We start from the raw sequence: 14,503 nt of genomic DNA, 5'->3' as shown, positions 1-14,503 counted from the left end.
TTGGGCAATTTGCATCCAATTTGACCCAGTGTGTTTTTTCAGGTCATCCGACCATCGCATCTGTGGCCTTCCCCTTTTTCGTTTGTGGTTCCACGGTCTCCCAATGTATAATCATCTTAGTCCGTCTTTCATCCTTCTGCCGTAGGGTGTGTCCGGCGAACTTCAATTTAAGCTTTGCTACTTGGGTAGAGACATGTTTCACTTTTGTTTTGTTACGGATCCATTCGTTTCTTTTCCTGTCTGATAGTTTAATGTTCTGCATTTGTCTTTCTATGGATCTTTCTGTCTTTGCTATTTTTTCCATATTTTCTTTTGTAAACGTCCATGTCTGAGAGCCATATATTAGAACAGCGAGTATACATTGATTTAATGTTTTTAGGTATTGCGGGAATTTTCTATCCTTTAGAATATAAGACAGTTTTTCGAATGATGCCCAGGCCAATCTTATTCTTCTCTTTATTTCTTAGGTTTGATTTTCTTTATTTAATCTAGTGATTTGTCCTAGATATATATACTCTTTTACTTGTTCTATTCTTGTCTGTGCCACTATAATTATTAGTTCTTCTTGTTGATTGGTCATGGTTTTTATTTTACTGTAATTCATATTCAGTCCTATCTTTGTCGATTCTCTATCTAGTTCTTCCATCATTCTTTGTAATTCTTCACTTCTTTCTGTTCTAGGAGATACTTTTTCTTATTTCAGTGGGTTTTTTGTTTATTGAGATATTTACAGACCATTTTTAATTTTTGTGAGTGCTATCTTTTCTCTTCCCACCTTCACTAATGTGTCAGTAACATGTTGTCTTAAATTAGTGTTGTAAAATTCTCGAGAATGAAAAATCGGAAAATATTCTCGAGAATACTCCCGATATGGAGAATTTTCCGAAAATGAACCCTATGCGGTTATACTCTGGGCTAATTAGCAAAATACAAGGAAAAGTTATTTACCAGCAATTTTATTGCTGGAATCGAATCTTATGATTGTATATATTAATAATATAGAAATGCAAAGTCCGCACATACCCAAGTAGCACCGAACGGGTTTATTAAGTCTTTTAAGGATGCTTTAAAACTGTAGAATAAAACTAACATTAAAACCATTTGGTTTTAAAGTAAACCTTAAGGTTGCAATAAAACCGCCTTCAGCATAAAAGGGCCCACTCTGAAAGAGATCAATACAACCAAAAATAAAAACCTTCTTAAAACTGTGTTTTCTTAAGCAACTGGTTTTAAAGCTGCTGTGAAGGTGCTTTTCAAAACCATGTTAAAAGACACTTTAAGTGCAGGTAGTTTTATAGCAAACTTAAAAAGGTTTCTTAAATGGAGACTTTTAAAGACTATTTACCATATTAAATGATTCTTTAAACCCATATACTCTACATAGGCCAACAAATTTTTACATGTGTTATGATAGGTAGATACGTATTTGTAACCATAAAATAATAAAAAATACTTGGTTATTTCGGACAGTCAGGCTAGAAAAACACTTGCGCACCCAACTTTATTGATAATGTTAACAAAAATAGGTCTAAATAACTCACGCGCCCTAAAATTTCTGACTTTTGGCGTTTAAAAAAATAAAAATAATAAAAAAATTTAAATCCGAAAAATATTAATTTGAATGAAAAATAATTTTATCTACAATTTTAATGTTTTAATGTTAAAATAAATCGAATTTGTCTTTAAGTCGCTTATTTATAATTTTTATGTAAGCCTTATATTGTAATCTATCTTGGCATTCAGCATCTCCAGAGAGCAATATGACCAAAATCCAAATAAAACTATTTGGTCTATCGACAGAGAATTGTTAAGATCAAATGGTTTTATTATATACCTTTTCAAGAGCATAATATCCTACATAAAAGCAAGGTTGCCTTGGAATTAAAACCGTTTAGTTTTAATGCTGCTGTCAATAATGCCACTCGGTTTTAATGTGAATCTAACCTAAATTCGAGGCGTCATAGTGGTGTGTGTGTTGTATTTTTCTTTTAAAATGACCAGTCCGTTTATATTTTAAGTACTTGCGACTTATTTCTTCCATACTAACTGTACTTCCATTTTTTTATACAACACTCTATACCACTGTTTCGCTCTAAAACAAATGGCCGACCATTTTGGACATAAAAGAAGGGGGGGGGGGGTGAGTTTAGTTTTATTGTTTCTAACAAGAAGCATAGTTTAGTCTTTACGATAACCAAATTAATTCAGTTAAGAGCGTTTGGTTTTAATATAGCCTACTAATTGCTTTTAAGAAAGCAACTTTAAAGAAAACTAAATAAATAGTTTTAAGGCATATGTTTTATTGACATAATAGTCTTGAGATCAAGTAGTTTTAATAATAGGTTTTATTAGTCATATTAGCAGAATCTTCAAAACTGCAATAAAACTAGAAGGTAACACTAGAATCTAATAAAACCAAACAGTCCGGGAGTTCTTCTAGTTTTAAAGTGAACTGAGAATAAACCATTTTAAAACTACAATAAGACAAATTATCTATTAAGATTAATTAGTCTTATTTGATACTCATATTAGATACTTAAAACTAGTTACAAATGCTTAACAGTTTTAAAGTTCTGGCAGTATATCTACAAGGTAACTTTAAAACCATTATCTTCTTATTTACCACAATAAAACCTTTATAAACCTTAAATAAAACTAAAATGTTTTTATTGTGCTACTTGGGTAGTGTGCTACTCTTTTTATAAACAAAATGGCGCCCGAAAATAGTGTTTTTTTTCAATTTTTGTTCTATAACTCCAAAGATTTTAACCTTAAACCAAAAACGCCCAAATAAATATTCACCGTAATTAAATTCTGCATAGAGACGTGTTTTCCCGATTTACTTTAACGAAAATTTTCCCCGGAAAATGCGGGTTTTCCAACAAAATCTTTAATTTTCAACTAAAATTTTAGATAAGTAATTGTTTATCAATAATTAAATAACTTGGTAATATAAAAGCTCTTTTCGTATAGATTCGATGGAAATTGAATGAACAATTTAGCATCAATTGAAATTTTAATTAAAAATTTACGGTCGCTCTAATAACCACAATAATTAAGATACATAAGAATAACTATGATTTTTGTATAAAAAGACACTGTACCTATCTAACGTACTTTACAGAATTGAAATTGAACTATTTAAGCGGCCTCGGAAATATTTTAAAATTATAAACAATTTTTTGGCTTATGAACAAATAGAATATCTCGGTAAATATTAAATCAAATTAAATTATGAAAATGGTATTAGAAAAAAACCGGCAGGCTGTTTCTTTTAAAATAAAAAAACGTTTAATTGTGATGAGTGGTTCCTCAGATAAAACGGGGCAAAGTTGACCTGCATTTACGGCAAAGATATAAAAAATAGGATCATAATTTTCGAACCATCACCTTTTTGTTTTTGTTCTCTTTGTCCACACCAATTTTCATATCTTTAAAATACTCATAACATGTATTATTATAATAAAAACTATCGATATTACGAGTGAAAATTGCCAAAAATAGCAAAATTCCAATCAAAAATTAGGTTGGAGAAAATGTAATCTTAAAGTTCAAAATCGGTATACGTTAAAAAAATGCATTTTCTCGGCTTCCCATGGAGCAATTTTCTTAATTCTTTGTTTGTTCCCAAGTAACTCGAGTAGAGCCATCTAACTAACGCATTATTAAATGTCAAACTTGCTTTTGTTTTGTTATAGTAGATTAATTTATTTATTAGAAAAGAAAACTACATATTGTTTCCAGTTGTAGACTTTTTTTAGATAAACTTACAACAAGTGTACCTTTTAACGTTAAAACACACAAATATTCTCAACAAATCAACAATTTTTGTTATAATAAATAAATTGAGTTATAACAAAACAAAAGCAAGTTTGACATTTAATAATGCGTTAGTTAGATGGCTCGAGTTACTTGGGAACAAAAAAAGAATGAAGAAAATTGCTCCATGGGAAGCCGAGAAAATGCATTTTTTTAACGTATACCGATTTTGAACTTTGAGATTACATTTTCTCCAACCTAATTTTTGATTGAAATTTTGCTAATTTTGGCAATTTTTACTCGTAATATCGATAGTTTTTATTATAATAATATATGTTATGAGTATTTTAAAGATATGAAAATTGGTGTGGAGAAAGAGGACAAAAACAAAAAGGTGATGGTTTGAAAATTATGATCCTATTGTTTATATCTTTGCCGTAAATGCCGGTCAACTTTGACCGGTTGTATCTCAGGAACCACTTATCACAATTAAACGTTTTTTCTTTTAAAAGAAACATCCTGCCGGTTTTTTTCTAATACCGTTTTCATAATTTAATTTAATTTAATATTTACCGAGATTATTCTATTTAAAAGACTAAATGATATGTCGATGGATATGTCGAAATTTTTTACCTGGGCCAGAGAAAAGCAGCCTATGCAGTCTCTGATGAACCTCTAACAAGAGGTGAAATCGTCGATAAGAGGGCTGGCTGCACTCTCTGATCTGAGTAAAAATTAAGACAGTTTTGGTTTCGCACCGCAACTGAATGAATAAAAATGGTATACATTTTTATTTTTATATTAGTATTACTCCTATAGAGTAACTAGGTCCATTTTCCGTTGGAACTTTACCACGCTGTAGACGGGGGTTGTGAATTGCATAGTGTAGAATTCCTTCCCTTTAGTCTTCACTGCAGCATCCATTTGGCTTGCATTTTTTAGAAGCCTTGGAGGTTGTCACCAGGAAATGGGCCAATAAAGTTTTTCAATTAAAAATCTTTTAAAAATATTTAATTTACAAATATTTTTATTAGGTTGAAAAACTTAGTCTTTTATTTAGCAGATGCCGCTAGGCACCTACTACCATCTCGTCAGTTGCGGTGGGAGATGGATATGTCGAAATTTTTTACCTGGGCCAGAGAAAAGCAGCCTATGCAGTCTCTGATGAACCTCTAACAAGAGGTTCGATAAGAGTGCTGGCTGCACTCTCTGATCTGAGTAAAAATTAAGACAGTTTTGGTTTCGCACCGCAACTGAATGAATAAAAATGGTATACATTTTTATTTTTATTATTATTATTATTCTATTTGTTTACAAGCCAAAAAATTGTTTATAATTTTAAAATATTTCTAAGGCCGCTTAAATAGTTCAATTTCAATTCTGTAAAGTACATTAGATAGGTACAGTGTCTTTTTATACAAAAATCATAGTGGTAGGGGAGCCCAAGCGGGGATTTTTGCAGTTACTCGAGCGCATCAGATTATCATATGGTGAGAAACCTGGTACCCTACAGATGTACCTCTACCATATATTGGCTCATAACACAGGGGAGTTCGTTAAGGGGGGCCCGAAAAAAAAATCTATCCTTAAAAAAACTCGATATTGTCAGATTAAGATAAGGTAAGTTAATTACATGCAAAAGAGTGTATATTTCAAAAATCGTGACGATTTGAGCCGGACGTAAGGAAATGGGTGAGTCCCAAAGTTTCACAAGAAAAAAGCGAATATTTCGCGAAATAAATGACAGATCGAAAAACTAAAAAATACTTACTCAATATTTTTTAAAAATCTATCGAATGATACCAAACACGACTTACCAGGGAGAGGGGTGGGGGGTAAATTTATTATTTTAAATACGACTCCCGCGATATTTCGCGAAATGAACATCAGATCGAAAAACTGTAAAATACACTTATTCAATATTTTTAAAAAATCTATCTAATGGCACCAAACACGACCCCCCACGGAGGTGGGGAGGGGGGTTACTTTAAAATCTTAAATAGGAGCCCCCATTTTTTATTGCAGATTTGGATTCCTTACGTAAAAATAAGTAACTTTTATTCGAAACATTTTTTCGAATTATGGATAGATGGCGTTATAATCGGAAAAAACGATTGTTGGAAATGGAAAATTAAATTAAAAAATTGCAAGCGCCCGCCAAAATGGAAAACTTTACTTAACTTTTTTTGGTTTAAAGACCTACTCTTCACAACCCAATAGGTCCCCATAACGCTCGAGTGACTGCACATTTAGCATACTTTGCTCCCCTACCATAGTTATTCTTATGTATCTTAATTATTGTGGTTATTATAGCGACCGTAGATTTTTAATTAACATTTCAATTGTTGCTAAATTGTTCATTCAATATCCATCGGCTGCTGGAATTATAATCTATACTCTATACGAAAAGAGCTTTTATATTACTAAGTTATTTAATTATTGATAATCAATTACTTATCTAAAATTTTAGTTGAAAATTAAATATTTTGTTGGAAAAACCCGCATTTTCCTGGGAAAATTTTCGTCGGAAGTAAATAGGGAAAAACACGTCTCTATGCAGAATTTAATTAAGGTGAATTTTTATTTGAGTGTTTTTGGTGTAAAGTTAAAATCTTTGGAGTTTTAGAGCAAAAATTGAGAAAAACACGATTTTCGGGTGCCATTTTGTTTATAAAAAAGTAGCACACTATCTGCGGACTTTGCATACCTATATTATTAATATATACAATCATAAGATTCGATTCCAGCAATAAAATTGCTGGTAAATAACTTTTCCCAAAAATGGCATATTCTCCAATAATCTGCCCAGACTATTAGGGATATTATTACAGATGAAATAAGGTATTAAAAATCATGAAATTATATACATACAAAATCATGAGACGAAGACGAAACAACAGTGTTCTTTATATATAAAAAAATACAAAAACAACAGAAAACACAAAATTTATTTGATAAAAAAATAGAATTTTCTTCTTAACAGCAAATAATGGATGTGGTGATCTAATCTGAAAAAGATGAGGCCTCAGATTCAGAATCTATTTCTATCATTAGCTCATTCTGGTCATCTACATTCTGCATTTCAATACTACTGATGAGAAGTTGTGGGATTTCGTTTTTCACGAATCGCCAGCTCAGTCATGGATTGTCTATGTCTAACAATTTTAAATGGTGAGCAATAAAAGTTACCTTACCTGCCCGTTCAGCAGTAAGCCCGTTTCTTTTAGAGGAGTGGATAAAAAAACTATAAGTACTGAAACTTTTTCAGTAGCTGCACTGGATGAAGGCATGCTTAATAATATGTCAACTGCTATTTTAGTTAATTTTGTTCCGAAACATATACCTTTCCACCATACTATTGGGTCTAGTTTTTCAATTGGTTTTACAACTTATGGTTTCCCAAAAAATCCCTCCGTAGACCAATAAAGTGCCATTATTTCAGCCGAGTCATCACCATATTTTAAAGTTGCTAAATTACCTATAAACTCAGTTCCTTCAACTCGTTCTTCTCTGCTTATATGAGCACCATTCTAAAAATTTGCACGTTAACATATAGTCCAAGGCGCATCTATTTTGAGATGGACGTTGAGAGGTGACTCATATTTTTTTGCAGAAATTACTTGGAATTAACTCATACAATAATAATTGAATTATCCTCCCACTCAGAAAGGTCCCGAACGTTGTTAAATAATCTGAATGTCAAAATATGAAGAAAAAAGTCAGAAAATGAATTCGATTTTTTTCTTCGTTTTTTGATTATAACTTTTAAAAGTATTCACTTTCGAGAAAAGTTGCACTGACATAAAAGTTGCGTAATTAAATTTCCTACAATATAGGATTGGTTAAATATTTTAAAAATTGTCACCCTTGTTGCAAAATAGCAATAATTGCGAAAAAAAAAACATTAAAAAATCAAGTATTCGCATTTTACGTTTTTCAAACATTTGTGCTACACTTAGGACCTTCATATTTTACCCAGAAAAATTTTATGATATAATAAAACAATACTGTAAATTTCATTAAGATCAGTTCAATAGATTTTGCAAAATAAATTTTGCAATACAGCTTTCGCAAAAAAACTCATTTTTTCAAAATGTTGCAGAACTGAAAATAAAGCAGATAGCAAGTTGAAATTTTTTTACATATAGAAGAGTACTGTACCTTTCATTTGCAATTTGCAAAATTAAAATCGGTTGCGGCGTCAGGAATTTTTTTAAATAAACAATAATTTTTGATGCTACACGCATGACAGCAGTGTTCGATTCGCAAAATGCAAAAATACGCATTTTCGAGGCTTAAAAACTCATATTTAAATTAGTATTTTTGAGGTTGCCACATAATTAAATTGACGATTAAACATTCAGCTTCAAGATTCTGAAGAGTGATCGCGTCTATCCTTAATTTATACCGTTGTTTTTTAATTGTTAAATATGCGTGTTTATCCGATTTTTTTGCCGGTGCGGCAAAATTGCCGGTGCTCTATTTCAAAAATCTCCTATTTTCCTCCGAAAAATATTTTTTTGGATTCTTTGGGATATTCTAAATAAAATAAGTTTCTTGACATTTTTCTCAAAATTTAATAGTTTTAAAGTTATAAGCGATTTAAAATCCGAAAAATGACAAAAGAACGAATTTTTGTATTTTAAATCGCTTATAACTTTAAAACTATTAACTTTTGAGAAAAATGTCAAAAAACTTATTTTATTTAGAATATCCCAAAGAATCTAGAAAAAATATTTTTCGGAGGAAAATAGGAGATTTTTGAAATAGAGCTCGCCGCATCGGCAAAAATAATCGGGTAAACACTCATATTTAACAATTAAAAAAAAACAACGGTATGAATTAAGGTTAGACGCGATCACTCTTCAGAATCTTGAAGCTGAATGCTTAATCTTCAATTTAAGTATCTGGCAACCTTAAAAATACTAATTTAAATGAGTTTTTAGGCCTCGAAAATGCATATTTTCGCATTTTTCAGATTTTAAATCGCTTATAACTTCGAAAACGAAAATTTACAAAATTCTTGTTTAGAATGACCCACAAAACTTAAAAATATATGTTCCGGAGGGAAAAAAGGTGATTTTTTGTATTTGTCTAAAAAAATTGTTTAAACAATTTCTGCCCAAAAATTCCGCCCGGCACCCTTCAGATTTGTTTAAAGGGGACATTTTTGAATAGGAATCCACAAACAAACCGAATCAGAAATTTTTCCAGACGGGAGCGGTCTCACCACATGGACTAAAAAAATTTCTTCCAATCTTTATCTAATATATTATTTTCTTGCTCTATATTTTGTTGTATTTTAATATTCTAATTCCACAAGAATCAATCTAATTTGATTATCGTTTGTGAAATATTGTTTAAACAATTACATATGTTTAAAAATAATAAACTTTTATTCTCTCAGGTAAAATATATGAACAAAGAAAGTTTTTGCTAAAAAAAGTATCATTTCTCAAAGGACAGAGTATGTGCCGAGAGTGAAATGCAATACGTTACATCAATGCTGTGTTGTTCAGAGAACTAAATTTAATAATAAAATATATGTACGTGCTGCCATCTATTCACAGAATTGTTAATCATTAGTTTATATAATCGCCACCTATTATAACTGCGGTGTAAACATACCCCTTAATATGTTTTTCATCTTTTACGTTATTTTGCCGGTTATTAGGGCGCTCATCACTGTGTAATGTAGGGGGCATTTCTTTTTTTTAAGATCTTTGAATGTATTGTAATTATTATCGGGGAATGATCGGATGACAGGTCATCAGATGTGCCTCCTTGCACACCTAGGTTTTTTTAATAGGTCTTTGATAGTTGCGAAGTCTAGCAAGTCTAGAAGTTTATTAATGTCTGATGGCCAGTAAGTAGGTTCATTAGAAGATAGGTACTTGAGGTTATTCACATTCAATGCCTTTAATACTTCTCGGCCTTTAGTGGTTGTTATATGTGATCTCCAAACGGTATTTTTGGCATTGTAGTCTCCGTTGGCTAGGAATTTATTGCCCAATGTCTTGAAGTATTCTTCGTATTGTTCTTGTTTATTGTTGTGTTTGGGCGGGCAGTAAATTGCAGAGATGGTTAGTGGACTGGAGTCGTTTGTTATAGTTACGCTCGTGGCTTGTATGTGTTCTTCATTAGGTACTACGGTTCCTCCATGTGCTTTCTCGCTCTGATGTTTCGTAGTGTACACTTTGTATTTTCGTATACGGAAGTGGTGTTTTTCTGTACAATGGGCTTCAGATATAAGCAGCATGTCAAGGTTTCCATTATTTATATATGACTTTACTTCATCAATATGTTGTTGAAGGCCATTAGCATTCCAGACTCATATTTTGAACTTACATTGCGCTGCCATTATGCAAGTTTATTAATGACCGTGGTTAGTAGATTAAGGGTTCCTATTTGTTCGGTAAGGTTTCCTGTCATATTTTCTAATTTGCTTAGATAGTTTTGATTAGCTATGTGAGGGGACACTACTTGTGTACTTGGGAGCGGGCTTGTTCACTCCTCGTCTTACTCTCGAGTCGGTTTTTGTCTGCTGTTCTATGTTTTTTTGTCTAAGTATGGGGTACAGTTGTTGATGCAGTTGTTTATGCACTTCGTATCCTCTATAGTTAGCTGGATGGTTTCCTTGGCAGTTTATGCATTTTTCGTTTTCATCTCTTTTTTTATAGCGTATCTTTTTTTATTATTGTCTTTGGGCTTGAGATTTATGAAAAACATGAGTAGGGGTTATTTATTTATTTTGTGTTTGATATTATATACATATATACAGTGCGGTGGAATAAGTGTTGCCCCCCCTGTTAACTTGTTTATTTTAAGAATATAAGCAAAACGCTCGGACAGGTCGATTTTTAAACTAACCATAGCATATTATAGCATCAACATTTCGAACTTTACGCGATCCCTCTTCAGGTGACAGCCATAACTTTGATTTTTTTAAATGGGAAAGTACATCATGTGACACCTCATTTAAAAGCTCTTAAAATACTGAGTTCAAAAATGTATAATACTTTAATCCTGTTTGAGAGCGTAGGCGCAAAATTTCGGTCGAATTCTTTCTAAATGCAATCATTTTTTTCGAATCCTGAAAAAACTAATAAATATTTTTGAAAAATTTTTAAATGCAGAGTGAAATATTACAGTATTCTCGATGGTCCAAAGTCCCTGAGAACTCCTATAATGTTTATTTTAATAAGTCACAGTGGTGGAAAAAAGAGAAAATTTAGTGTGATTTTTAATTTCAAATATATCATTCAAAAGAAGCTTTTTGTTTATTCTAAGGGACTGTCAGCCCTCGGTAATAATCTAATCTTTCATTCTGCGTTTAAATTTTTAAAAAATACTTATTAGTTTTCTCAGAATTCGAAATAAATAAATGCGTTTAAAAAGAGTTCGACCGAAATTTTGGGCCAGCGATCTCAAAAAGAATTAAAGTATTTTACATTTAAATCAGTATTTTAAAAGCTGTTAAATGAGGTGTCACATGATGTACTTTACCATTTAAAAAAATCAAAGTTATGCCTGTCACCTGAAGAGGGATCGCGTAAATTTCGAAACGTTGATGCTATGATATACTATGATTAGTTTAAAAATCGACCTGTCCGAGCGTTTTGCTTATATTCTTAAAATAAACAAGTTAACAGGGGGGGCAACACTTATTCCAACGCACTGTATGTTAGTCACTTCATGGTCCAATTCTTTTAAGCTATTTTTAATCTCATCAGTATCAGTTGAATGGTGAAGACCTTTCATGACTACTCGAAATGTTTTATTTTGTTTATACTATATGTATGGAACTGGGTTTCTTTCGCTTCTAACTCATTTATTACAGGCTCGTAATGGTCAGCTGATTAAGTTAGATCTTCACTGTGTCTGTGCCTAGGCTCTTTATTGTATACTCGTTATTTGTGATTTTTTTAAGTAATTCCCTGTTCCATTGTTTCCTTATCTTCTTTGCTCAGATTTACAAAACGATTTTTAATTTCAATTTTTTCTTTATCTGGAGATTTTAATCTTTTTTTACTTTGTTTACCTTATACTGTTTGCGATTCGTATTTGTCATGTGGTTCTTTTTCTGTTGGGGTTACCATGTTAGGATTATAATATATTTGTGATGGTTGTGAGTTTTGTGGAAGACATTGACTGTAACTGGGCAAGATGGATATTAAAGGAGTATATTGAGGAACCATAGGTTGCATTTGCTGTAGTATGAGACCCTGTATTTGTGAATAATTGGGTTGATTATATTGGTTATTAGGTTCCACATAACTAAGTTGTGATTGTATTTGTTGTTCTTGTTGAAAATAGTAGGACTTTTCATTTTATTTAATTAATTTGCTCACATTTCTTTGTATTTCTGCTCTCCCATGGCACATATTTTCACTTAAAGTACCCGGACTATTTATTGAATTTAACTAGTTAATGAAGGCAAAAACCTTAACACTGTAATTATCTTTTTCTGTATGTTCTGTATGTTAATGTTAATTTCTACACTCATTAACGATCCTCACTTGACGAAAGTCAAAAATGAGTACTGCATTAGAATAAGTATCATATTTTTGTAGGTGTTGCTACATATGCAGCAGCTGTTTTATTCAGAATGAGTGAAGATAAACCGCAGGACTATAAGAAACGACTGTCTATGGAGTTAACGAACTCCTTGTTTAGAGAAGAGAACCTCTGGAATCCAGACCTAGGGATGGGCCCTGATTTACAGGTATGTTAATTTGGAAATCAGTACATAATCAATTTTTACTTCTCATTATAAGTACAACTTGAATAAACTTTTATTAAGAATTTCAAGAGTACTGTTTTATAATAATGGTTGTATAATGAAAGGTATGTATAATACTGAAAACCTATTTAGCATGTTTTTATTTTTATCAACGCTAAATATATCGTTTGTAGATTATTTAGCATTCGTTCTATTGTGTTTTTCAGTAGAGTATGTATTGCATTTATATTTTTATTTTTTATTTTGTTTTTTGCATTTTTTGTTGCTCGTTTTTAGGATATATTGAGTCCAGATCAAGCTTACGACAATATGTATGCACAAGGTCCCCCCAGTGTTCATAGCAGCCACGGCGGTAGGCCTTACCAGCAACAAGGTAGGTTTTTGTTTTAGTTTTTTATTTTATTTTTTATCAATATTATTTTTATTGACGATTTATTTTATACAAATTATTTAATTTGATAACTAAATTAAAAAGAACAAGGTAATCACTTCTCCAGTTCTATTTTTTAATTAATAAAAGTCTCGTTAGCATAATAAAAATTGAAGACAGTTCAATTATCACTGTATAAACAGGTAATCTGAAAATATGTCATTTCCTATACTATGTATATAACTACGTGCAGATGTATATTCTTTAACCAAGATGGTCTTTCGACATTTTAGTTTTTTTATTTTTCAGTCTCCGAGACTTAATCCGTATATCTTTTTACTTTTTTTTTTTGTACTTTTGTACTTAATCCGTATATCTTAACCGTATACCGAGACTTAATCCGTATATCTTCTTACTTTTTTTTTTTTTGTACTTTTGTACTTAGGATGAAATCTCTTAAAAACGATTTTATACGGAGATGGTACTCTTTTTGTCCAGGACCCTATCGGGGTATTTTAACAAACAGTACAATGTACACCTCAGATAGATAAGATATATACATTAACCTATCAACGCCCAGAGTTATTTTTTTTAATTTCTTAACTATAGTATACTACTTTTAGTAGTAATCAGAAATAAAAGTGTTTTCATTCCATATAAGCAAATAGTTGGGCTATTATTAAAAAAACTGAATAGAAATATACATCAGGGCTCCATCATTTTGATCATTCAGTTTATTCTTTGTTTATTCAATGACTTTGTTTTTACTACTATTGAGTAGATTGATGGATTCAATATTGATGCGCTTTGAGCCTCATAACAGGTATTATTCATACAAAATGACTAAAACTAAAAGATAGTAATAGTAATACTGAAAGATAGTTCATTCGATTACATGAAATCAACCCCAACTTAAGAATATCCGTCTCAAAAAATCATAGCCTGTGATCTGTCTTTAAAAAGACAACCACATGGATATTCTTGAGTTGGGATTGATTTCATGTAATCAAATGAACTATCTTTCAGTAAAGTCGTCCCAAGAACGCAACTCATAAATATTGGCAATATCATTTTAAAGTCTTCTACTTTAAAATGTCTAATAATATATGCCTGAATTGCCGATATAAATGAGTCAGATTAAACTAAATTATTAGAAGAATTTTTTACTAAGCAACAACGTTTTTGTTTAATTTATTAACATTTTGTATTTTGACAACGACGTCCGATTTGGACGTCGAAACGTTAATAAAATAATTTTTTAGTTAAATTGTGGCTTATTTCCTATTTAGAATAGTTAATTGCAAAAATAAACACATTTCAGATAAGGAACATATGTAAAATAATTTGAAACGTCTAAAACTTTTGAGTTTAGTAAAAAAAAACAATTTATTTTAGATATTTATTTAAACTTCGTATACGAAAAGAAATTTCAGATTTCTTCACTGTCATAATCTGAGCCATTCATATTACAAGTGTCTATTATGATTGGTTGAGTGTTAGCACCGGATTCCACTTGCGATTTGTAGTTGCGAGATTGTTTTGTCGCGAAGATTGAACACATTGTTTCAAATAAAAGTCAATCCACGATTATTTAGTCGCAAATGGATTGACTTGTATTTGAAACAATGTAT

The 14,503-nt window shown here is 31.2% G+C and overlaps 1 protein-coding gene across 5 annotated transcripts in view; it reads left to right on the top strand.

Annotated features, from left to right (window-relative positions):
- LOC126888067 (armadillo segment polarity protein) overlaps positions 1 to 14,503 on the top strand; it is a 52,434-nt gene that overhangs the window by 13,116 nt on the left and 24,815 nt on the right. For 4 of the 5 annotated variants that reach the window (XM_050656086.1, XM_050656085.1, XM_050656087.1 and 1 more), the window contains 2 exons: positions 12,333 to 12,484; positions 12,779 to 12,875. In XM_050656086.1, the coding sequence (XP_050512043.1) occupies positions 12,333 to 12,484; positions 12,779 to 12,875 (249 nt within the window). The remainder of the gene's footprint in view (positions 1 to 12,332; positions 12,485 to 12,778; positions 12,876 to 14,503) is intronic. The other variant, XM_050656089.1, reaches the window with a different exon arrangement.

Source organism: Diabrotica virgifera, chromosome 7, assembly GCF_917563875.1.
Source record: "Diabrotica virgifera virgifera chromosome 7, PGI_DIABVI_V3a".
Taxonomy (NCBI): domain Eukaryota; kingdom Metazoa; phylum Arthropoda; class Insecta; order Coleoptera; family Chrysomelidae; genus Diabrotica; species Diabrotica virgifera.
Note: the sequence above shows the minus strand (reverse complement) of the source record. Positions and strands in the feature narration are given on the sequence as shown.